Consider the following 26,385-nt stretch of genomic DNA (forward strand, 5'->3'; position numbering starts at 1 on the left):
TTGAACGAAAGTAAACTGCCATTTAAAATGGAGCAAAAATGTGTTACAGTTCACAATCGTCCAAATATAAACCAGTGAGATGGTCTTTCGCATTCAGGCACTGCCTGTTGAATATGTCTTGGATTATGACATTAGGGTGACCCCTAGCTCTGATGGTTCAAGATGGCGGCGCGTGCACACGCAGCGGCCACTCTCTGTCCCGTTCAGTGTTTTGTGAGTGTTTACTGAGTGTTTGTCCGGCAGTTTTGTGTGTATTCGTCTCGTGTGATACGTCGTGCTACTAGTGCGGCGGGCATGTTCTGCTCAACATCGGCGGAAGTGGGTTTTATGGCGTTCTGGACTTTAGTGCAGAGAGATTAAGGGCGTTCGGACTGCTTCGTCATGGAGCGACGCCGGACTGGCCTGCTCTTCCTCCCCCGGTTGGACTGCGTCCTGAGCTCGGACTGCTCCGTCCTGGAGCATTGTTGGGATGCGTCGGCAGCGGGTCTGCGAGGCAGCGGGAGAGGGGCCAGCGCGGAGACGTCGGGCCAGGCTTGCGGCCAACCCAGCTCGCTCAGCCGTGCCTTCCATTCAGCTGGCGTACGTTCGTTCGCGGGACAAGATGGGTTGCGTTCGCCTGATAGGATCCACGAACCGGACAGTGCGTGCCTGCTGTGTGCTCGTGTTCACAGTGGCCTGGTTGACTGTCATCTTACCGGAGTCTGCCGTGCATCGGGAGCGGCTAGCGTGCTATCACGCTTATTGTTCATTGATGTTGACTTATTGTGTTATTTTTCCTGTGTTGTTTACTTGTATGTGCGTTGTGAACTCTGTCTTGTCACCCTGGGATAGTGAGAAACATAATTTCGATCTCTTTGTGTGTCTTGACATGCGGAGGAATTGACAGTAAAGGAGACTTTGACTTTGACTTTGATTTCCACTCTCCACACACGCAGGGGCAGGGCCCGAGTTGCGCATGCACGTCTCAGAACAGAAACATGAAATACCGTATTGGCTCGAATATAAGACGACCCTGATTATGAGACGAAGTTAGAAAAAATACTTTTTGAACACCAAATGTAATTTTTATACAGAAGATAATTACAGTACATCTGAAACAAATGATTATAACAATATATTCGAGAGAAAATGGATGTTATTTTGCCTCATTCAAATCATGCAAAAACTGTCTATCACATCTTAATATCTGAACATTTAAATGTGTAAAATAAAGTGCAATCACGTTTGTAAATGGATGGCTTCTGGTTTTCGAAATGTAAATAAACCAATCTATTGTGATAAAACAACAAATTTGCTATAACTGCATTAACCATCATAGTGAAGTCTAACTGTAACTGTAATCTTGAAACAAATCTGAATAAGGAAAAACATTGCAATAAAATAATACAAACTGGTGTAAACTTGAGAGTAGCTGAGATCTGTCATGTCAGAACATTACTCCTCACAAACATCCTCTGCCTCGCTGTGCTTAGTGTCACTGTTTTCACTCCCATCCTCTGGCTCCGCTGGCTCCTCCCATAGCATGTCATCCTCACTGCCGTCCATGGCATTTGATATGCAACATTTTTTAAACCCGTGGATGATGCTCTTTGGGGAAACTGCATCCCATGCGTGGGGAGGATCCACTCACAGAGCAAACGTACCGGAGGCTTCTGAATCTTTCCCATCGGTGTGCGTGCGTGATCACCAGACAAGAGCCACTCTGTGTATTTCTTTTGCATATTGTCTTTGAATGGTTTGTTGAACCCAACATCCAACACCTGCAACTGACTTGTCATTCTCCCCGGAATGATCACTAAGTCGCCGTTCATCGCCTTCACCTGTTTTTTCACTGGATCAGACAAGTGTCCACGAAATGCATCCAAAATTAGCATGTTCCCCTTTTTTCTGAGTCCCCCACGCCGTCTGCCCCACACAACCTTGAGCCAGTCCACTAGAAGCTCGGTCTCCATCCAGACCTTTTCCTGGGCACGTACAATAATGTCAGCTGGCATCGCCTTCTTAGGTACTGTATTATGTTTTAAAACCGCATACGGAGGGAGTTTGGTTACGTCTGCGAGGCAGGCCAACATGACGGTAACGCGGCTCTTCTCATTTCCAGTGGATTTTATAATAACAAATTTCTCACCTTTCTTGTGTACAGTGACAGGTGTTGGCATGTCAAAAAAACACAGGTGTCTGATCAGCATTGCCAATCTGATCCAGTGGGTGAGAGTGCTGATCACATAGCACTGAAATAACAACAGATTCTCTCCAAAGTCAGAGGGCAGGCGCTGGGCTAGACTTGTTCTGCGTCGCAGCGTTAGTCCGTTACGCCGCATCATTAGTCCGTTACGCCGCATCATTCTTTTACACCAGACAACGCTTGCTTTGAGATCAGCGGTGGGTATGATTAGCTCTTTGTCTATTTCCACGTCCTTGAGCTGAATGACAGCTCTGCTGATGGGCATCCTGTCCTTTCGTTTCTCATCCACGTACGCGCACACCATTCTGTCAAGCTCTTGAAAGCGGCCGCTTTGAGGAGCACAGAAAGCTTTTCTCTGATTGTGAGTATTTTTAGGCGATCTTTTTGAGCTCTCCATCTCCGTACATTACACTTAGTGACACAGTATTTTACAGCCGCTTTGCAATTGTTTGAAGACTCTGCCTCATTTATCACCATCATCTTGAAGTTTGCATCCTAACTTCTCCTCAGCTGCCGGTTAACCTGGCCGATCTTCGACCCACTTTTCTCCAGATTGTCGCTATGTTTCTCCATTTTCTGTTATCTCTTCTCGTATTTTCTTCTCTTTTCTTTCTTACTGCTATTTTTTATTTTTCTTCTCCGTGCTACCGCTACTTTTATTTTTCTTCTTCGTGACAGGGGTTCGCTTTGGTCTGGGGAGTGAAGTTCAGCATTCGCTTTAAAGATTCTGGCGCCATCTAGCGTTGTGAATGGGTATAATGTCTAGACCCCAAATGTAAGACGACCCCCACTTTTTCAGTCTTATTTCAATGTAAAAAACACCGTTGTATATTCGGGCCAATAGGGTAATCGTTTTTCCTCGATTTCTATACGAATTTTGAGATCGTCTGCAGTCAAAACTGTAATCATGATTAAAATTCAATTAATTATGCAGCCCTAGTCTAGTCCCTCACCTAAAAGCTGTTTGCAATAGATGACCCTGCCAAGGGATTAACACTCCAGACAAGTTAGCTCCGCGAGTCGTCACCTTATCGTGGTGGAGGGGTTTGCGTGCCCCTATGATTCTAGGAGCCATGTTGTCGGGGGCTTCATGCCCCTGGTAGGGTCACCCATGGCAAACGGGTCCTAGGTGAGGGGTCAGACAAAGCACGGCTCACCCAAGCCCCTTATGATGAAAAACATAAATGGACTTTGTTTTCCCTCGCCCGGACGCGGGTCACCGGGGCCTCCCTCTGGAGCCAGGCCTGGAGGCGGGGCTCGAAGGCGAGCGTCTGGTGGCCGGGCCTTCGCCCATGGGGCCCGAAATGGAAACGTGGGTCCCCCTTTCCATGGGCTCACCACCTGTGGGAGGGGCCGAAGGGGTCGGGTGCAATGTGAGCTGGGCGGCAGCCAAAGGCAGGGACCTTGGCGGTCTGATCCCCGGCTGCAGAAGCTGGCTCTTGGGACATGGAATGTCACCTCTCTGGCTGGAAAGGAGCCCGAGCTGGTGTGCGAGGCACAAAGATTCCGACTAGATATAGTCGGACTAGCCTCCACACACAGTTTGGGTTCCGGTACAAGCCCTCTCGAGAGGGGCTGGACTCTCTTCCACTCTGGAGTTGCCCACGGTGAGAGGCGTCGAGCAGGTGTGGGTATACTTATTGCCCCCCGGCTGGGCGCCTGCACATTGGGGTTCACCCCGGTGAACGAGAGGGTAGCCTCCCTCCGCCTTCGGGTGGGGGGGACGGGTCCTGACTGTTGTTTGTGTCTATGCACCAAACAGCAGCTCAGAGTACCCACCCTTCTTGGGGTCCCTGGAGGAAGTGCTGGAGAGCGCTCCTTCTGGGGACTCTATCGTTCTACTGGGTGACTTCAATGCTCACGTGGGCAATGACAGTGAGACCTGGAAGGGCGTGATTGGAAGGAACGGCCCCCCTGATCTGAACCCGAGCGGTGTTCTATTGTTGGACTTCTGTGCTCGACACGGATTTTCAATAATGAACACCATGTTCAAACATAAGGGTGTCCATGTGTGCACTTGGCACCAGGACACCCTAGGCCGCAGTTCGATGATCGACTTTGTAGTCGTGTCATCGGATTTGCGGCCGCATGTTTTGGACACTCGGGTGAAGAGAGGGGCGGAGCTGTCAACTGATCACCACCTGGTGGTGGGTTGGCTCCGATGGTGGGGGAAGATGCCGGTCCGACCTGGCAGACCCAAACGCTCTGTGAGGGTCTGCTGGGAACGTCTGGCAGAATCTCCTGTCAGGAAGAGCTTCAACTCCCACCTCCGGCAGAGCTTTTCCCACGTCCCGGGGGAGGCGGGGGACATTGAGTCTGAGTGGACCATGTTCCGCGCCTCCATTGTTGAGGCGGCCGACCGGAGCTGTGGCCGTAAGGTCGTTGGTGCCTGTCGTGGCGGCAATCCCCGAACCCGCTGGTGGACACCGGCGGTAAGGGATGCCGTCAAGCTGAAGAAAGAGTCCTATCGGGCCGTTTTGGCCTGCGGGACTCCGGAGGCAGCTGACAGGTACCGGATGGCCAAGCGGAACGCGGCTTCGGTGGTTGCTGAGGCAAAAACCCGGGCGTGGGAGGAGTTCGGTGAGGCCATGGAGAATGACTTTTGGACGGCTTCGAGGAAATTCTGGTCCACCATCCGGCGTCTCAGGAGGGGGAAGCAGTGCAACGTCAACACTGTTTACAGTGGGGATGGCGTGCTGCTGACCTCGACTCGGGACGTCGTGAGTCGGCGAGGAGAATACTTCGAAGACCTCCTCAATTCCACCTACACGCCTTCCATTGAGGAAGCAGGGCCTGGAGACTCTGAGGCGGATTCTCCAATCTCTGGGGTCAAAGTCACTGAGGTAGTTAAAAAACTCCTCGGTGGCAAAGCCCCGGGGGTGGATGAGATCCGCCCAGAGTTCTTAAAGGCTCTGGATGTTGTGGGGCTGTCATGGCTGACACGCCTCTACAACGTTGCGTGGACATCGGGGACAGTGCCTCTGGATTGGCAGACTGGGGTGGTGGTTCCCCTCTTTAAGAAGGGGGACCGGAGGGTGTGTTCCAATTACAGGGAAATCACACTCCTCAGCCTCCCTGGTAAGGTCTATTCAGGGGTGCTGGAGAGGGGGGTCCGTCGGGAGGTCGAACCTCGGATTCAGGAGGAGCAGTGTGGCTTTCGTCCTGGCCGTGGAACAGTGGACCAGCTCTACACCCTCGGCAGGATCCTCGAGGGTGCATGGGAGTTCGCCCAACCAGTCCACATGTGTTTTGTGGACTTGGAGAAGGCGTTCGACCGTGTCCCTCGGGAGGTTCTGTGGAGGGCGCTTCGGGAGTACGGGGTGCCGAGCCAACTGATAAGGGCGGTTCGGTCCCTGTATCACCGATGCCAGAGTCTGGTCCGCATTTCCGGCAGTAAGTCAGATTCGTTCCCAGTGAGGGTTGGACTCCGCCAAGGCTGCCCTTTGTCACCGATTCTGTTCATAATTTTTATGGACAGAATTTCTAGGCGCAGCCGAGGCGTTGAGGGGGTCCGGTTTGGTCACCTCAGCATCGCGTCTCTGCTTTTTGCAGATGACGTGGTGCTGTTGGCTTCTTCAGGCCGTGATCTCCAGCTCTCGCTAAAACGGTTCGCAGCCGAGTGTGAAGCGGTCGGGATGAGGGTCAGCACCTCCAAATCCGAGTCCATGGTCCTCGATCGGAAAAGGGTGGAATGCCCTCTCCGGATCGGGGATGAGATCCTGCCCCAAGTGGAGGAGTTCAAGTATCTTGGAGTCTTGTTCACGAGTGAGGGGAGGATGGAGCGTGAGATCGACAGGCGGATCGGTGCAGCGTCGGCAGTAATGCGGACCCTGTACCGGTCCGTTGTGGTGAAGAGAGAGCTGAGCCAAAAGGCAAAGCTCTCAATTTACCGGTCGATTTACGCTCCTACCCTCACCTATGGTCACGAGCTATGGGTCGTGACCGAAAGAACGAGATCTCGGATACAAGCGGCCGAAATGAGTTTTCTCCGCAGGATGTCCGGGCTCTCCCTTAGAGATAGGGTGAGAAGCTCGGTCATCCGGGAGAGACTCGGAGTAGAGTCGCTACTCCTCCACGTTGAGAGGAGCCAGATGAGGTGGCTCGGGCATCTTATCAGGATGCCTCCTGGACGCCTCCCTGTGGAGGTGTTCCGGGCATGTCCCACCGGTAGGAGACCCCGGGGACGACCCAGGACGCGCTGGAGAGACTATGTCTCTCAGCTGGCCTGGGAACGCCTTGGGATCCCCCGGGATGAGCTGGATGAAGTGGCTGGGGAGAGGGAAGTCTGGGAGTCCCTCCTAAAGCTGCTGCCCCCGCGACCCAACCCCGGATAAGCGGAAGAAGATGGATGGATGGATGGACAAGTTAGCTCCTGGGACATGCAAACCGCTCCACCACAGTAAGGTGACGACTTACAGAAGGGCAAGAAGACTGTTATTGAATAGTCGCTATATCTGTACCTGTGGCCCAGCTTGGAGAGGAGATAGACACTTATTTGCCTAATGAAATGTCCATCCATCCATCCATACATCCATCGATACATACATACAGTTTCTATACTGCTTGTCCCCATGGGGGTCGCGGGCATGCTGGAGCCTGTCCCAGCAGTCATCAAGCAGTAGGCAGGGGACACCCTGGACCGGTTGCCAGCCAATCGCAGGGCACACAGAGACGAAAAGCCATCCGCACTCGCACTCACACCTAGGGGCAGTTTGGAGTGCTCAATTGGCCTACCAACCATGTTTTTGGGATGTGGGAGGAAACCGGAGTGCCCGGAGAAAACCCACGCGGGCACGGGGAGAACATGGAAACTTTACACAGGGAGGGCCGGAGGTGGAATCGAACCTTTACCCTCCTAACTGAGAAGCAGACGTGCTAACCAGTGCTCTATTGATCCGCCCACTAGTCAATATTGTCATAAAAAATGTTTTATTTCATAAATAAAATGTTGGACGTACATCATTATTATAACAAGAATACTTGTGAAAAGAATCCACAAAATGGCGCAGGGCAAGGATTGTATTTTCCTGTTTTTATTTCAAATGAAAAATGTCTCCATAATAGAAGGCGATTTACCGTATTTTTCGGACTAAAAGTCGCTCCGGAATATAGGTCGCATTAGCTATAAAATGCACAATAACGTGAAAAAAATAACATATAAGTCGCTCGGAGTATAAGTCGCATTTTGGGGGAAATTTATTCAACAAAATCCAACACCAAGAACAGACATGAACGAGCAACAACAGGCTAAACGATAGGTATGCTAACGTGACATAAACACAAACGAAGAGCTGAGAATGGGCCTGACGTAACATTCAGAGTTATTCAAATAACTATTACATAAATAACAAATTTATAAAACCATCCGTGTCACTCCAATTCATTAAATCCATCGATCGTCCTTTATGTCAACAATGGGTGGGCGCCGCTGACGGCGCTTGCACTTCAAAATATTCCACAGAACCATATAACGATATATAAATTATATATCGAGTAACTATTATATAAGCAATACTATTATCAAACCATCTGTGTCACTCTAAATCATTAAATGCATCTATCAAATTCCTTGTCCTTTGTCAATAACGCCGCGCGTTTGCCCTGACGTCAGCCTCGTCGTTATTCCACAGATCTAGTATAGAACTATATTGTAGCGTTGACAAAGTACAAGGAAAGACATGGGTTTGGTAAACGGCTCTTTATTTAACAAACAACAGTTCAACAAGCCAACAACTACTGAACTGTAACGATACAAACGTATACAAGTTGCTGCACGAAATAAAATATATCAAATAACTGTAACATAAATAGTTCACTGCCACACGACCCCAAGCACCGGCGTAAATTTCCATGCGTGTGGCGGCATGGACTTCCATCCCCGGAGGTGGCACTTCCAGCCACGGAGGTGGAAGAGAGCTCCATAGAATAGGACCGGGCGTGCGTAAAAGCCATGTCCGAGCCCCATCCACCGTCCCTGGACAGCCACCCGGCCGAGCACCGGCCCCCGACTTCCATCCACGGAGGTGAAAGAGAGCTCCGTAGAGTAGGACCCGGCATGCGTAAAAGCCATAATAGTTTTTCAAACCTTCTGTGTCACTCCAAATCATTAAATCCTTCAAACTCTTCGTCCTCCGTGTCACTTACAAACAAAGCCGCTAATGATGCCGGTAGTGCGTGGGGCCCTTCGTCATCTTTGTCATCCCGTGATCGAATCTTTGTCCTTTATGCAAACAACCGCCGCGCCGCGCTGCTGACGTCACTTGGAATTCAAATTACAGTAATCCTTTGCTACATCGCGGTTCGTTTATCGCGGTTGCACTTTTTTATTTTTATTTTGAAAATGTAGTAAAAAATTCACATATACTATAAGTCACTTCTCAGTATAAGTCGTCCCCCCCACCCAAACTATGAAAAAAACCCGCGACTTATTGTCCGAAAAATATGATAATTTGAAAAAGTAATGAAATGTGACTAAAAATTCATGCAGAATTATGTAAATAATATATTTAAAGATGTTAAACAATGAATAGGGTAAAATTGACCTGAAAGACAAGACAAAGGTTTTACAATGGTTTAAATTTATCAACATTCAATTGACTGGATTGTTTGATTATGTTTTTTTTTTCACAGGGATGTGACCAGAATGTCGATAAAGTTTGCAGTGGTTCCAATAACAATATTCTTCAATTGGAGAACTTGTCCCAGTGTGTGGCTGCTATCAAGAAGCTAGTAGAATACATCAACTTCAACTTCATTGAGGATCACTCAGTTTCATCAGCTAACCTGTCATCCTACAACGAAGGATCAGATGTTGAAGTTCATGCTATTTCTATCAGGAAAAATGAAAACGATGCACCTGATTTTGGTCTTAGCTTTGGAAATATTCCAATTTTTGGGGATCCTGATGGAAGAAAAAAGGGAGGGCCAAGGAGGAAAAGAGATCAGAGCCCCATCATGCACATGGGCTGCATCTGGGTAACAGAAGTGAGAAAAGGAAGCCCAACAGCCTGCTCTGGCAGAATCAAACTGAGAGATGAATTGCTGTCACTGAATGGACAGCTCATGGTGGGAGTGGATGTTAATGGAGCCAGGTATGTCTACGGAAGAAATTATTACCAGTCAACCACATTTTGTGTGAAGATTGCAAAGATTAAATACTTACTAATACAATGGTAACTCTACTTATGAACTTAATCGGTTCCGCAATTGGGTTTGTAAGTAGAAATGTTTGTAAGTAGAAGCAACGTTTCTCATAGGTATCAATGTAAAAGTAAATTATGCATGTTAAACTATCCCAAAAGTCACACTTTTTGCCCTATTACACAGAAAACCTAAACAACAGTTTTGATTTTGCTTTTTCAAACCTTCATAACAACAAATAAATGTCACTTTTTTCTTGACCTCCTAACTTTGCTTGGGGAGAGGGGAACCTGTTTTAACTTTCTACACTTGCTAAAAATACCCCTGAGAAGACAAAAAAAAATCTGGCTCATACATTTTTGTATGCTTCCATGTACTCCCTGTAATGTGCTCATGTAGGTACATTACTTTTTGGTTTGATTATTGAGTTTTCCGACCAGGTGAGTGGTCATTGAATGCGCCTCGCGCGGAACGCTAGTGAGAACTTAAAAAAAGAAAATAAAAGAAAATGAACCAAGCTTCTAAAGATGAAATTGACAAACACAAAAGTGTGTTCCTCATGTTTTTATTGAAAACAAGCTGGTACTGTCTGCTGCACGGCAACAGCTTCCACCTTTCACTCAATCTGTGTGCGTTTTCCTGCGACGGGATACTGATTTTCACAGAGGTACCAACTTTGGCACAACACCTGCCATACTCCCTTGCGAGCTTGCCGATACACATGCTTTCGCCATGCTCCCTTATGATTTCTAGTTTCATATATATCGTCGTAAGAGACATACTCGACTGCACTACTTGTTTTTCACACTCCTAACGTGCCAAGACAAACAGGGATTGGCAGAGCAATTGGGGAGGGCTTGGGTGTTGGTTCGGAAGTCAGAAATTGGTTCGTAAGTAGATGCAAAAAAATTGCGAGGCTCTGGTTTGTATCTCAAAAAGTTTGTAAGTTCATATAGGCGTTCATAAGTAGAGGTACCACTGTAAATCAAATTGTCTACTACTAGTATAACTAGGGCTTTACCTTGGTGTAATAGCTTTCATTGCGTAACTGCATAGGTTCATGTTGCACAGAATATCTGAGTTGTGTTATGCCATAGATTTTTTCTCAGTCTTTTGAACATCTTATATTATGCATAAATGGACATATATTCTGTGCATTCTTCCACTGTATCAAATCCTGGTTCAGATTCAACCTCTGAACATTTAAAATTATAATTATTAGAGGACATTCACATCACATTCTCAACTTTGACAGTATGATTGACGGTGATCAAATCAAATGTCCTATTGTTGTAGTTATTGTTATTCATTGCACCAATCGATAAAGCTGCAGAGAAGGCTAAAGTTCTTGTTGTTTCACCACTGGCACTGGTGACACTGTCCAATGTTAGAGTGCCTGCTGTGAAAAGCTATGTACAGTGTATTTAACCTCATTTAACCTTTCCCTATATTTGAATGTTTATTTCCAGTTACCTGGCAGATCAATGCTGGAATGGAGGATATATTTACCTTGTCCTGCTGCGGCGAGTCAAGCGAAAAGCTCCTCTTCCCCCTTGTGGTGTTGATGACAGTCTTAGTACTGCCATCAGTAACGACTCTTATGATGACCAGCCACAGTGCATAACTTCCTCCGACTCCATTGGCAGTCCAGTAACGTGCAAACGTACACGCAAACTTGGTGTCACGTCAAGGTCGCGCTGCAGAAGAGAGAACAAAGATGACACTGACTCAGAATTTCAGCGTTATAGTGACTTCAGCTTGTCTCACTTCGTCGATAAAGAAGTCAGCCCCTCAAATGAAAAAACAAGGCATTTATTCGCCACACATTTGCCAACAGAGGAAAGTGATTGCACCTTTCCTCATTTCAAAGTTCCCCATCATCATTGCAGAGGCACTGCTACGCTGCCTATAAGGAGTCACAGTCAACTGTTGGAGAGCGAAAGGAATTATTTTTCCAGTCGTCTTTATAACCAGGTAATTAAGGCATCTTTAGATCTGTAACGGATGATTGTGTGTCATTTTCAGTTCCATATATTTCTCATTTTCTTGTCAGTAGCATTATTTTTATGTGATGCTCCTGCTTTTGCCAATATGTCATCTCAATTTATTTAACAAATTACTGGTCCCTTGCAGTGATCACTACGTTTCTACTACTTTGATATTAGAGCGGATCTAAAACATCATCTTTAGTTGTCTCATCTTCGAACTAAGATTCTTCAACGTGTTATTTCGTATTATTAATTATGACCATTTGAAAGCCATCCAACCACCAACACACCTACCGACACACACAACCCATCTAGCCACCCACCCACCCAGGCTAAGCCATCCATCCATCCATCCATCCATCCATCCATCCATCCATCCATCCATCCATCCATCCATCCATCCATCCATCCACCCACCCACCCATCCATCCATCCATCGGATTTTTCACGGGTGGTTCTGGAATGCATCTCCCGCGAAAAACAAGAGAGCACTGTACTGCCAAAGAATTTACGTAACCACCATCAAAACCTTCCATGTCCATCCATCCATCCATTTTCTGAACCGCTTAGTCCCCACGGGGGTCGCGGGCGTGCTGGAGCCTATCCCAGCCGTCATCGGGCAGTAGGCGGGGGACACCCTGAACCGGTTGCCAGCCAATCGCAGGGCACACAGAGACAAACGACCATTCGCACTCGCACTCACACCTAGGGACAATTTGGAGTGATCAATCGGCCTACCAAGCATGTTTTTGGGATGTGGGAGAAAACCGGAGTGCCCGGAGAAAACCCACGCGGGCTCGGGGAGAACATGCAAACTCCGCACAGGGAGGGCCGGAGGTGGAATCGAACCCGCATCCTCCTAACTGTGAGGCGGACGTGCTACCCATGTATGACAGTTTAATGTCATGTTAAGATATAGAAACATTTTTTTTTTGACGTTTTAAAATTAGGTCTGCTACGTCATGTTTATGACATACATTGTCTCGTTTATCTCAAATTGTAATCACAAAGACATCTTCAACAATGTAAATTTAGCATCAAAAATGACATTTTATATGTCAAGTTGTCATGACAAAGACATTAAACTATGTCAACTTTGCATCAAAAGTGACATACCGTAATTTCCGGACTATAAGTCGCGCTTTTTTTCATAGTTTGGGTGGGGGGGGCGACTTATACTCAGGAGCGACTTATATATGTTTTTTTTCACAAATTTTTACTTGATCATTAAGACATCACTTACTTACAAGTATAGTTGACCACTTCCCATGTTATTTTTAGTATAGTTGATCACTTCACATGCTTTTATATCTTTATCTTGAACATATTCAAAACATAAAAAATAGAGAAAACATCAAATAAAGCAATTAACACTTTAAAGCACCATATCCAAGTCCACTGTCTGCTGCATGTACACTTGCTCTATTTTTGCTCCTCTTATATTTATTATTATTATTTATTATTATTTGGCCCGTTCTCAGCTCTTTGTTTGTGTTTGTCACGTTAGCATACCTATTGTTTAGCCTGTTGTTGCTATTTAATGAATTGGAGTGACACCGATGGTTTTATAAACATGTTATTCATGTAATAGTTGTGCTTAATCACTCTATATGTTACGTCAGGCCCGTTCTCAGCTCTTTGTTTGTATTTGTCACATTAGCATACCTATCGTTTAGCCTGTTGTTGCTATTGTTTAGCCTGTTGTTGCTATTTCATGACTGTTTTTGGTGTGGGATTTTGTCCTATAAATTGCCCCCCAAAATGCGACTTATACTCCGGAGCGACTTATATATGGCTTTTTCACTTTTTGGGGCATTTTATGGCTGGTGCGACTTATACTCCGGAGCGACTTATAGTCCGGAAAATACGGTAATTTACAGACTGACACTTAATGACATCTGTCATAAGGATTTATTAATGTTCATAACAGGTGTCATGTCATGAATATGAAAGTCTTATGACATTGTTATGAACAAAATTCAAATAAAGTGTTACCCAAGTGTCTTTCCAATATTACTGTCGGCATAGGTCAGTTATTACTTTTAAGTTACTATTTTACATTGGTAATTAATTGATACATTTTTTTAATGGCAATGTATCATGAATTTCGGATAGCGTGCATGTGACTATTAAAATGTATTGTGTTTTATTGATATACTGTCAGTTCATTGGTAATAACTGAAGCTGATATATTTCAAGGTAGAAAGCGCTCCTAATTGAATGACTGTGTTGGCAACAGTAAGTGGTTGCAAGAGCTATTTTTCTACTGCTCAAATACAGTCACACACAAATCACATCCAAAATGTTTATTTTATCCCAGCACGTCTGGAATATTATAAGCAGTGAATCCGGCGATTAGTTCTGAAGGTAAGATAATAATGAGCCTTTACATGAGTTAGCATATGAGCATGGAACTGGACCACAGTTTGGGAGAACTAGCCATGTAGACTATATACTACATGCAGACTACATACAGTATGTGCCAAATGCATAAAGTTTTGTTCTATATAGACTACATACATGAATGACGGTTAAAGTTTAATCTCACAGTCGCCAAGACGACATCCTGAGGAGGACGCTTACTAAACACCCCATGCTGCTGTGTCTAGATACACATTTAAAATGCAAATGAATGGTCGACCTATTTTACATTGTCGAGTGTGCTTTCTTCTCATAATTTATTTATAATTGAGCTATATTTGTAATTTTAATGCCTCAAGGGACAATTTAAGAAGAAGACCATACGGATGTTGTCATGTCAGAAGAAATGTCAGTGATTGATTAATTGATTGGTTGATTGATTGCTTGATTGATTGATTGATTGAACATTTATTGATCCCGGGGATGGGGTAATTCAGGCCCCAGCAGTATACAGAGTGGGTATATAAAAGACACACAGATGGCATGAGCGCAACTTGATAGGCTATTATAAGGCTGCCACACAACGGCGCCACAAAGAAAGCCAGTTAGTGCGAAAGTTAAAAGCCATCAAAGCAAAGCAATAAGACAAAGGAAAAAAAGTAACAGCGGCCAACCATACCCCCCCCCCCCCCCCCAACACCAAAGAACACCCCAAAACACACAAAATAGCCTCCACGGGGTCCATAAACAGATGTAAGAGACAGCCAAGTTCAAGGGCGCCCAATAGACCGTGGTCGTGAATCGGTAAAACATCACAAAACAGGCAAACGTGTGAGCAGCGTCCTGGGCACCCAGTCGGGGCACGTGCAGATGGGTATCATGGGGCTGGCACGGCGGAGGTCATTGGTTCCGACGAGCACGAGGGAGCGGACTCCCTACAGGGGTCGCGGCTGCGAGGCCAAGGCGTGGGACCCGGTCAGCACCGGCCGGATGAGCAGAAAGCACCAGCCATAAAATGCCCAAAAAAGTGAAAAAAAAAAAACATATATAAGTCGCTCCGGAGTATAAGTCGCATTTTGGGGGGAAATTTATTCGATAAAATCCAACACCAAGAACAGACATGAACAAGCAACAACAGGCTAAACGATACGGTATGCTAACGTGACAAACACAAACGAGGAGCTGAGAACGGGCCTGGCGTAACATTCAGAGTTATTTAAAAAAAAAAAAAAACTATTACATAAATAACACGTTTATAAAACCATCTGTGTCACTCCAATTCATTAAATCCATCGATCGTCCTTTGTCAACAATGCCGTGTGCTGCGCCGCAGTTCAAATTATTCCACAGGCCCATACAACGATATATAAACTATATTTTAAATAACTATCACATAAACAACAATATTATCAAACCATTTGTGTCACTCCAAATCATAAAATCCATCGATCAAATTGCTCGTCTTTTATCGATCGTCCTTTGTCAACAATGCCGTGTGCCGCGCCGCAGTTCAAATTATTCCACAGGCCCATACAATAATATATAAACTACATTTTAAATAACTATCACATAAACAACAATATTATCAAACCATTTGTGTCACTCCAAATCATTAAATCCATCGGTCAAATTTCTCGTCCTTTGTCAAGAACGCCACGCGTGAGCAGCTGACGTCAGCCTCGTGGTTCAGTTGCGACTCCTTTTATTCCACAGATGTAGTATATAAATATATTGTAGCGTTAACAAAGTACAAGGGAAGACGTGGGTTTGGTAAATGGCCCTTCATTTAACAAAACAAGAGTTCAATGAGCCAACAACTATGAACTGTAACGATAAAAACATAGAGAAGTTGCTACACGAAATAAAATACATATCAAATAACTATAACAAAAATAACATTTTTTTCTAAACCTTCTGCGTCACTCCTAATCATTAAATCCTTCAAACACTTCGTCCTCCGTGTCACTTTCAAACAAAGCCGCGACTGATGTCGGTAGTACGTGGGGCCCTTCGTCATCCCGTGATCGAAACTTTGTCCTTTATGTAAACAACCCCCGCGCCGCGCCACTGACGTCACTTGAAATTCAAATTACAGTAATCCCTTGCTACATCACGGTTCTCCAAACTTTCTTTCTGCTGCTCGATTACTGTTTTCGGCTCCATATTTTACAACTTGAAGTTTGTAACCTGCAGAATATGACTTTCTTTTTGGTGCCATTTTTGTTAAGCCCTTCCCAGTTGATGAGTCACGGTCAATGGTGAAATTTAGAGCGCCCTCATCCAGGTTCGTCTGAAAATAACAGTTTTCTTTTTCCAGCTGTAGTTTTTTGTTTTAATATTTTCGAGGTTGTTGGGTCTAAATACGATTAGACATTAAATCACTCGCTGGAATGAAGAGGGGAAGACAACCAGAACAGGTTTACTCGCGAGGAGAACGATAGAGAAAGCAATCTCAGTTACAACCTACATCAGTTCTGAGTCCTTACTCCACGTGCCCCTCTTTTTAATGTTATGGTTGCCCTGGTTACAGATGCGTTGCTACACTAAGGGAGGGGGGGGATTGTGTCTGTAGCAACGCTGATTAGCAAAATAATGTAGTGTGGTGTGAATTAGCACTTCGTTGTTGGCTCGTGACCCCCCGCAGAGGCCGTCCCCAGCCGTCTTCCCTCACAGTTGGCTGACTCGTCCTCGACTGTGGTCAAATACCTTGAAGCACGTTGATTGCCGCTTTGCTGTAGAACAAATGCAACTAGACCTTTGCTAACTTTATCTACTTGGTAAATTAACACATAATAATAATAAGTAACTTGTCCTAAACACTTCAACACACATTAAGCAAACGTGAGGTAACTGGTATGCAGTTCCTTAAACAAACATTGAGTAAATATGGGATAACTTTTATGCAACTACTTCTAACTGTATGTAACCCTTAACAAAGAAAAACAGGTCTGATAAACTACAATCTATGAACCAAACCTATATCTAAATGAAAAGGAATGAAGTTCCTGTGAATCAAACAAAGAACATGTCACCTATGCAAATAAGCCCTGCTCATTGTTAGTGAAGGCCTCTTACGGGAACGAAAACACACAGACAACATAAGGACAGGAAGGATACAAATGGCTGACAGGGATCAAAAGACATCCCTATCACTAAAAAGGAAGAACCTAGATAAAAGGAAAGATAAACTCGTAAAGGCGAGGCCTCCAGGTCTGGCAGGCCAAAGCTTCACTTAAAATTATTCCAACAGAGGTCTAATATTTGTAGCTATGCTGTCAATGAGACGCACTCAATCCCAGGAAATTCTGACATTTTAAAACAAAGGGGGCATTCCTTGTCCATATTTTGTACGTACATTGTCTACACTAGGATCTCCTGGCATGTTGAAATCACTGGAAGAGCTTTAACGTTCCTAAACAGACATTTTTTCTGATGTGCAAACTAAACCTGTAACCAATGGCGTAGGTTTGGTCTAAGCTTTGGTAGGGACATTACAACTTACTACCCCCCACCCCCAACCATAACGTGACTTAATGTGTACACAACCAGACACGTTCATACTCAGCAGAACAGTTCAAGAACACTTTTATTATTGCTTTTCCAAATTCAGCATACATTTTGCATTTTCATACAGTTAAGACAAAAACATTAAAAATAGAAATAAATAACAAATAATATCTTGCACTATATAAAAAATAATAAAATGTCTATTATATTAATCTCTGTGTTTGTTGCATGCTTATGCCCTCTGTATTTATCAACTGGCAAAATTAAATCCTAATTTAACTGGCTGCGCGGCGCCTGAGCTAAGCTAACGCTGCTTTTTTGTACATAGTGTATAAGTAGGTCACGTTTTTTTTATCTTGATAATATGTTGTAATTGTGTCTACCGGTGAGTGAACGGTGGCGCGACTTGCTGCCGCTGCTCGCCGGTCATTTTTTATGCTATTATACGTCTGTACGGCGACCCTGAGTGCCTTGAAAGGCACCTTATAAATAAAATGTATTATTATTATTATTATTATTATTATTGTTAAATATTTAAACATAGATGCTTAGACTTCTCAGTGGAAATTTCTTAATTTTGATAAAACGAACAGCTTTTATAACTTTTCCTGCGGCAAATGTACACTTCATTTTCATGGTAAGCATTCGGTTTGTGAATATTATGCTTCGTATTTCTTTCATTACCACAGAGCGCTTTGTTGTTGTAGCAGGGTGGAAGTTAATGCCAGTTTGTCCCTCTCACTGCTTTACATTTTTCAGAGGTTTCAACAAAATGTTTTCAATCAGGTTTTGAAAACAGGTGTGAACAGAGCCGCAACAGTCAAAAATTTAAAAAGACGGTGATACTAATCCTCCTCCAGACCATTAATTGCATCTTTGCAACTTGATGAAATTCATGGAACAGTTAAAGAGGTCAAGAAAGGAGGTCATTTCTCTTCATAAGCAGGGTATGAATATAAAAAAGATAGCAAGGACACGTTTCAAGAAAAATAATAGGAAGCGTAATTGACAAAAATGGACTATCCCACCCCCGTGGTCCCTTTTAAACTAAAGGCGCAGTGAAATGCAACTTTTTTCAAGTCGAAGATGGCAAATGCAATATGGTACGTAAAACGAAAGGTGCTGAAAAAGTCCCTGAATGACAGTTGAGGAACTGTAACAGGACTTGTCAGAGGGAGGTACTCATCTTTTGACCCAGTTAAACTGCGGGATCAAGGCCTCCATGCTATAACTTCCAGGTTTATCCCCCTGTAACTCCAAAGAAGAGTGGACTCCAGGATGCCAAAAACCACATGTACAAATCAATTGTTATTTTAAAATACTTATATTTGTTTTAAAATTGTTAAATAGCCTTGCCCTAGTTAACCTCACTGATCTCCTCCACCTTTACACGGACCAGGCGCTACTGGACGTGCCAAAGACCAAGTGGAGCCTCAGGGGGATCGAGCTTTTTTTGTTGCTGGTCCTTTCCTCTGAAATGGCACTCCCCTCAAATGTTAGGCAAGGCCCCCCACTGCCCATTTTTAGAACTCATTTCAAGACCCATTTTTGTTTTTTGACTGGGTTTCAACTGTTCTATGACTGTATATTAATTTGTGGTTGTCTCATTGCTATATGTGAAGCGCTTTGTTACAGCTGCAGCTGTTGACAAATGCACCATATAAATACATTTGTATTGTATTGAAATACAAGCAAAACACATTTACATGGTTTGTTTTTGTTTTTCTTTTTTCTTAAAGCCAAAGGAAGCTTGCCACATCTGGAAAATGCACCTGGTGAAAGGCCAAGAGGGTTTGGGCATACAGATAACTGGTGGGCGTGGTTTCAAGCGCTCTCCTCATGGTATTAATATAGCTCATATTGAAGAGGGAGGAACAATTCACAGGTTTGTTTTTCTATTGCCTTGTCTCAAGTGTGTTTTCTTGGGCATGATTTCTGTAGCTATATATATATATATATATATATATATATAATTTTTTTTTTTAAACCTGATGTTTATTAGTATTTGTAATTATCATTAATGGTCGTTAATGTGCTTTATCCTTATTCAAAAACATAGATAAATAAATAAATAAATAAATACATACATACATACATACATACATACATACATACATACATACATACATACATACATACATACATAATGCTTAATACAATAGTGAATCTTTGAAAATGCGAAGGGAATACTGTACTTAAAATAAGACTATTGGCCAGAGATGGTTGTAATGCGCTACATTTAAGTTACTTTTTTGATTGATGTAGTTTTCATCCAACATTTTTTTTTTACTTGAGTATTTTTGAGAAGAAATACTACTTTTACTCCATTACATCAAAAATATGTGTATCTTACAGACAATAATTATAACAATAATAATACAGAGGTGGGCATTTTCCTCCCAGGGACAGATTAAAAAGGACTTAGGACTGAAGGTTTTTTTTGTCTATCTGTGGAATCATCCCATTTTGGGTCTAGTGCAGACTAACATCTCAGTCCGTCCGACGTATCGTTTTGGCACACAAACATTGAAGTCTGCCAAAGAAAGGGGTTTGCTTACGTACATTGCAAATGAAAACACACTCTTTTGTCTCATGCATGCAATCCGCCAATCCAAGTTTTTGTTTGTTTGATTTTTCCTTAGACCAAACTTTATTCATCCCAGGTGAAAAATATTGTTGGCTTATGTTAGAATAGGCCTCTTTGACACGTGATTACCTAGGTAACTTGAGCTATGCCGTTATATTGCTGTAACCTTTCTCTTGCTTCATTAGCTTTCTCTTCTCTATGACACTCTTTGCACATACGTAGAAGTCACTCTCAGTTAAGACTACAAGGTCACACATTATCACACAGGCTAGGCAGAGCCACCTCCTTGCAGGAAGGCGGCCCAGAGTAGTATAAGAGCAGGAACCTTGGTGGTGGGAGTTAGACCTTCTTCCGCATCTCGCAGAGAAGGCTCCACAGCTGTGATCTTTCTGGCATACATTAAATAGTTAAACTGTGAAGGCTGCCTCTTGGTAATTTCTGTTAGAATAGCGAGCATTAAAGATAAAGAACTGGGAACAAACGTAACACTTATGCGCTGGTGGGGTAATGCCGAACACTGTAGCAAGTCCAAGAAAGAGAGGTGGTCTCAGGGTTTGTAAAGTTTTAATTAGATTGGCAGCCTCAGTACAACTGTGCCTATGTGGGTGTGGGTGACTCTATAAAACAAATAATAATTATATAATATTATTATAGTGTTAATCATATATCATCTACAATAATGTAAATATCACAAAATATATGTAAGATAGCCCAACTCAAAATTGTACACACGGATGCAAAACCACGATAATGGCTCTTGTACTGTTATCCCGTTTATTCTTTCGTTAAGCGCTCTAACACTGCCCCCTAGTGACCGAATTTAGGTTAGGTTTCATTCGTTCATTCATTTCCGGTTACTCGACCCCCACTCAGCCACTACGCAGTTCGTACGCAGCTACCAGACAGTGCACATCGTCGCAGCGGGTTCGTGGCTCAGCCTTGGGGTATCTTAGTCTGTAAGTTATACATTCTAGTTGACTTTCTGTATATGTGTGTTTATAAAATGTACGCTAACATCCTAAGCTCCATTTGCCTGTGAATGCTACGCTAGTATTGCAAATGTGATTGTTTAGCGCTACTTTTGGCTACAATGCTATGCTAGGTTTACGCATGTGATGGTTAGGTAGGCTAATCGTCTCCATTTAAGTTTATATGTTTTCATTTCTACATCTTCTGTGATTTTGATGTACATTCTACTGATGCACGGTTGTTGTGTGAATTACAGTTTTACAAATACATGTACAAGAAATAACTGCCTGTGTGCCAAGTAAAGCAGCTACAAACTACGCGGCCGCAGCGTCCTTTTTCTTCAGTTGTTCGCTATCTGTCTAGCCTTGGCAGACGTCACGCCAGCGTGAGGACAGAATAGCTCTCTTAAACATGCGCAAGGACATTTCGTATTACTAACTGGCAGCCAAAGAGGCTGTTAGTTATAAACAATAAACAACGTGTAGAACTTACTTTCTTTACCCACACTCTGAAGTGGGGTAAACTACTAGGCTGAACTAAACTTAAATTAGGTGAAATCCGAACTCGCAAACTATCGCCACCGTCTCTTTTCTCTTCCTCATATCTCCTTCTAACACATATGACACGGCACGGGCTCTAAGCTCTGCCCTCTTAAAGGAGACAGTCTCATAGTCCTCTAGCAGCCTTTTCAACAGCTGCCCCCCTATTCACTTGTGAATATGAACAACAGAAAAGGATACTCCAAGGGGTGATTAATCGTCCTTAGGTAGGGCAGGCAAACAAGTCTTGCCACAGGTCTGACGTAGGTTCCCTTCACAGTCACTTCTGCTGATCTGACTTGGGTGTCCGGTCCGGGAAACACCTGAGAGACTCTCCTTACGGGCCAAAAGGCTCGTGGTAGCTGGTTGTCAACGATCATCACAACATCTTCAACGTGTATGTTTGCTGATTTAGACTGCCACTTCTGGCGTGCTTGAAGTCCTGGCAGGTAGTCCCTCAGGAAATGCCGCCAAAAGTGGTCAGCAAGCACTTGACTGTGCCTTCATCTTCTCCACTCAACAATCTGTGAATCTTCATAGACGACTTGTGGCAGCGATGCATCCCGCCACCCCATGAGGAGACAGTTGGGAGTAATGGGTTTGGGGTCTGCTACCTTTGATGAGGTGTAGCCGAAGGGCTTTGAATTGAGCAACCCCTCTGCTTCAATCAACACTGTGCGCAGCACCTCATTGGTCACTATCTGGGTTCCAATGGTGATTCGAAGAGCGGTCTTCAACGAGCAGATTTCTCGTTCCCAGCATCCTCCGAAGTGTGGGGCTCCGGGAGGGTTGAAGGCAAACTTGATTTACTGTCCAGCAAGCTGTTGCTTCAGAAACAGAATCAGAATAAGCTTTATTGACCAAATTTGTGCATGCCAAAGAGGGAATTTGACTCCGGTTGATCTCAATCTCTGTACGCCATTTGAGTGACAACATTCAGGCAACTAACAGCATTTAAGTGGCGAGAGAGAGTGTGGCAGCTGTGGCTCAGGCAGTAGAGCGGGTCGTTTAGTAACCGGAGGGTTGGTGGTTCGATCCCAAATTTTTTACAGTCACATGTCGTTGTGTCCTTGGGCAAGACACTTCACACACCTTGCCTCCAGGTCGCCATTGTAAATGAAAAAATTTTCTCAATTAGCTTACCAGGTAAAACATCGAAAAAAAAAAAAAAACGAGATCAGGATCTTATTGCACAGTGATGTCTCTGAGTCTCTATGAGTGGTGTGAATTCATCAGAGCAACAGCCTGGCGGAAGAAGCTGTGTCTGTGTCTGCTGGTTTTGGCGTACACCGATCTGAAACGCCATCCGGAGGGGAGTAGTTTGAACAGACTGTGACCTGGGTGAGAAGGGTCTGCAGAGATGTTACTTGCACATTTCCTGGTCCTGGACAGTATATGGGAGGTTGCTCCCGATTATCTTTTCCGCAGACCTGATTGTCCGTTGCAGTCTGTGCCTGTCTTGTTTGGTGACCGATCCAAACCAAACAATGATGGAGGTGCGGAGGATAGACTGGATGATGGCAGTGTAGAAGGTATTCAGCAGCTCCTGTGGCAGGTTGAACTTCCTGAGCTGTCTCAGAAAGTACAGACTCTGCTGGGCCTTCTTCCGGACAGAGTTTATGTGGCCGGTCCATTACAGGTCCCGAGAGATTGTGGATCCCAGGAACTTGAAGGTGCCTGTGGAGGAAATAGCATTACTGAGGATAGTGAGGGGTGGAAGTGGTGAAGGGTCTCTCCTGAAGTCCACTGTCATTTCCGCAGTCTTGAGCGGGTTCAGCTCCAGATGGTTTTGGCTGCACCAGTGGACCAGCCGCTCCACCTCCTGTCTGTACGCAGTCTTGTTACTGTCCCGTACGATAACTTTGGCTCGGGTGGTGTAAGGCACAATGTAGCCAAGAGGGTCATATCTGCTGGCTAAAACTATATAAATGTTTCTCATTGTAACCACCAAGCAGTCAACGTGTCTCACTGAGCATGCGTGAGGAGGGGGGCGCACCTGGCTGCTGCTTCTCGCTGCTCCGACTTCGACAGATTTTTACCTCAATCTCAAACTGGATTAGCTGCCAAAATACCGAGGTTACAGTTTCAAAAACCTCGGCGTGATCTGTGTCTGCTGTGTGCTGGCTGGACTTGTTGGTGCCATGAGGCTTGGTGTGGGAGCCATCGACGCGACCTGGAAGTGGTGGGCTCCTTGGCGGGCGTGCATCGCCGCCCAGCGCTGCTGCGGCTTCATCACTGCACTCTTCTCTGTTTCGTCATCCCTCCTGCTTCTTGGTGATTTTAACCTGCACATTGACTCCCCTGACTGTAAACATTCTATGGACTTCCTGGATTTCCTCAACTGCTCCGGCTTCACTCAACACATTACCTTCCCTACCCACAAGCATGGACAGACCCTAGACCTGGTCTGCAGCACTGGCCTCCACATCAATATTTCTAGCTTTGACCTCACCATATCTGACCACCTAGCCATCTTATTTGACATTGACACCCCTACCCTCGAACCAAAACAAAACCGCACAATCATCTTTCGCAGCCTTAAGTCCATCTGCTTAGACACTCTCTAAGCATAATACCGAGGTTACAGTTTCAATAACCTCGGCGTGATCTGTGTCTGCTGTGTGCTGGCTGGACTTGTTGGTGCCATGAGGCTTGGCGTGGGAGTCATCGACGCAACCTGGAAGTGGTGGGCTCCTTGGCGGCCCTGCATTGCCGCCCGGCGCTGCTGCGGCTTCCTGCCCCCAGGGCTTTGCCCGGCGTACCGCCGTCGAGGACAACGCCATCGAGGATGACGACGTTGCCACTTACGCTTCTCACCATCTGGCTTTCGGCTGCGGCTAATGCCTCCACTCATCTCCAGGATCCGCCACTTCTCCACGTCCGTCATGGTACTCCATTGCACGCCCGCCGAGCTTCGCCGACTCGTTCCCGCGCGTCCTCCTTCCGGGGAGTTGGTTAGCGCACTCCGAGACCTTGCCCTTCTACGCCAAGCCCCCACATCCACCGCGGATCTCGCCAAAAATTAATTTACACCTCAAATACTGAAAACTGTAATCCTACAATTTGGACTGACTGCAGCTCACACAACGGCTTCCACACTTCCTCCTTACGTCATCACACCAACCCACGTCATCAGAGCTCGTCCTCTGCGAACCTTTTCAACCTCCTGACAATCCCAATCACCTCCCCAACGGCTTTAAAATAAAATCCCCTGAAAATTGCCCTCTTCAACACACATTCCCTCAAAAATAAAAGCCTTATCCTCAACGAATTCATCATCGATAACAAACGATCTGGTGTGCCTAAATGAAACATGGCAAAAAACCCTGGACTATTTCTCACTAAATCAAACCACCCTTTCAGGATACTCTTACTTGGACAGCCCACGCATTGAGGGCAGAGGGGGTGGCATCGCTGCCTTTTTTAATCAAAACCTCAAACCCTGCGCCCTGTCCCTCCCCTCTGCCCCATCATTCGAACATCTGGGTTTTAAACTTCCAGGGCCTAAACCCCTCATTACTGTTATTATTTACTGCTCCCCCAAACCAAACCCATCTTTCCTATCTGACCTCTCAGAATTCATCACTGCACTCTTCTCTGTTTCATCATCCCTCCTGCTTCTTGGTGATTTTAACCTGCACAATGACTCCCCTGACTGTAAACATTCTATGGATTTCCTCAACTGCTCCGGCTTCACTCAACACATTACCTTCCCTACCCACAAGCATGGACAGACCCTAGACCTGGTCTGCAGCACTGGCCTCCACATCCACAACATTTCTAGCTTTGACCTCACCATATCTGACCACCTAGCCATCTTATTTGACATCGACACCCCCACCCTCAAACCAAAACAAAACCGCACAATCATCTGTCACAGCCTTAAGTCCATCTGCTTAGACACTCTCTCCACCTGCATATCAAAACCCCTTTCCGCCCTCGCCCCCCGGAAAACCCAACGCCCACGGACCTTGTCAACACTTACAACAGCATTATGTCTACCCCCTTCAACACAGTGGCTCCTCTGAAAACCAAAACAGTCACCTTTACTCACTCCGCACCCTGGTTCAACTCAGAACTCCATAAACGTAAGAAACAACTTCGACAGCTAGAACGGTTATGCAAGAAAACCGGTCTCACAGTCCATGCCCTCGCCTACAAAGACCTTATGCATCACTACAAATCAGCCCTCAACAAAACAAGCTCATCTTACTACTCTGGTAGCATCCACTCTGGTTCTTCAAACCCATGTTCCCTGTTTTCGACCATAAACAAACTCCTCAAACCCCATGACAATACTTCATCATCATTCACCCCAAAGAAATGCGACACTCTTTTGTCATTTTTCAACTCAAAAATAGAAAACATCTACCACCAGCTCTTATCATCCCCCTCTCATACCCCACAACCTGAACCCACATTCTTTTCATCATCCGTCCCCTGGCTATCAACTTGTTCCCCCATAACTTCTGCTGACCTCTCCCAAATACTCTCCACCATGTAATCATCTAACTCGCCCTTGGACCCCATGCCATCCCAATTAGTTAAAGACTGCCTCACCCCATTGCTCCACTCATCATAGACATCATCAATTCCTCCCTCACCTCTGGCACAGTCCCCTCACCTCTTAAGCTTGCAGCTATCACTCCTCTCCTCAAAAAACCCGGCCTTGACCCTGAGGACCCCAACAACTACAGACCCATCTCTAATCTCACATTTCTATCAAAACTACTGGAAAGAGCCGTCACATCTCAACTCAAGACCCACCTATTTTCAAATAACCTGTATGAACCATTCCTATCTGGTTTCCGTACACACCACAGCACTGAAATGGCCCTACTTAAAGTCACTAATGATCTCCTGCTTTACTCTGACTCTGGTTCTCTCACTATCCTTCTCCTCCTTGACCTCAGTGCTGCTTTCGACACAGTAAACCCTTCCATTCTTCTCAACCGCCTAGAATCCATTGGTATCACCAACACCGTCCTCTCCTGGTTCAAATCCTACCTGTCTGACAGATTTCACTTTATCACCATTGACCAACACAAATCCTACACCACCCCTGTTGCACACGGAGTCCCTCAAGGGTCAATTCTGGGCCCCATTCTT

The 26,385-nt window shown here is 45.0% G+C and overlaps 2 protein-coding genes across 2 annotated transcripts in view; both read left to right on the top strand.

Moving 5' to 3' along the window:
- Positions 1 to 21,054, top strand: part of LOC125993640 (PDZ domain-containing protein 2) — a 68,059-nt gene extending 47,005 nt beyond the window's left edge. Inside the window, exons 3-5 of the mRNA XM_049762375.2 lie at positions 8,816 to 9,276; positions 10,795 to 11,299; positions 18,921 to 21,054. Coding sequence (XP_049618332.2) covers positions 8,816 to 9,276; positions 10,795 to 11,299; positions 18,921 to 19,154 — 1,200 coding nt within the window. The 3' untranslated portion in view covers positions 19,155 to 21,054. The remainder of the gene's footprint in view (positions 1 to 8,815; positions 9,277 to 10,794; positions 11,300 to 18,920) is intronic.
- The window catches only part of LOC125993649 (PDZ domain-containing protein 2-like), a 135,696-nt gene continuing 128,365 nt past the window's right edge, over positions 19,055 to 26,385 (top strand). The window contains exon 1 of the mRNA XM_068650096.1: positions 19,055 to 19,066. The gene's annotated coding sequence lies outside the window, so the exon portion shown is untranslated. The remainder of the gene's footprint in view (positions 19,067 to 26,385) is intronic.

The sequence above is a fragment of the Syngnathus scovelli genome, chromosome 3 (genome assembly GCF_024217435.2).
Source record: "Syngnathus scovelli strain Florida chromosome 3, RoL_Ssco_1.2, whole genome shotgun sequence".
In the NCBI taxonomy this organism is placed as follows: domain Eukaryota; kingdom Metazoa; phylum Chordata; class Actinopteri; order Syngnathiformes; family Syngnathidae; genus Syngnathus; species Syngnathus scovelli.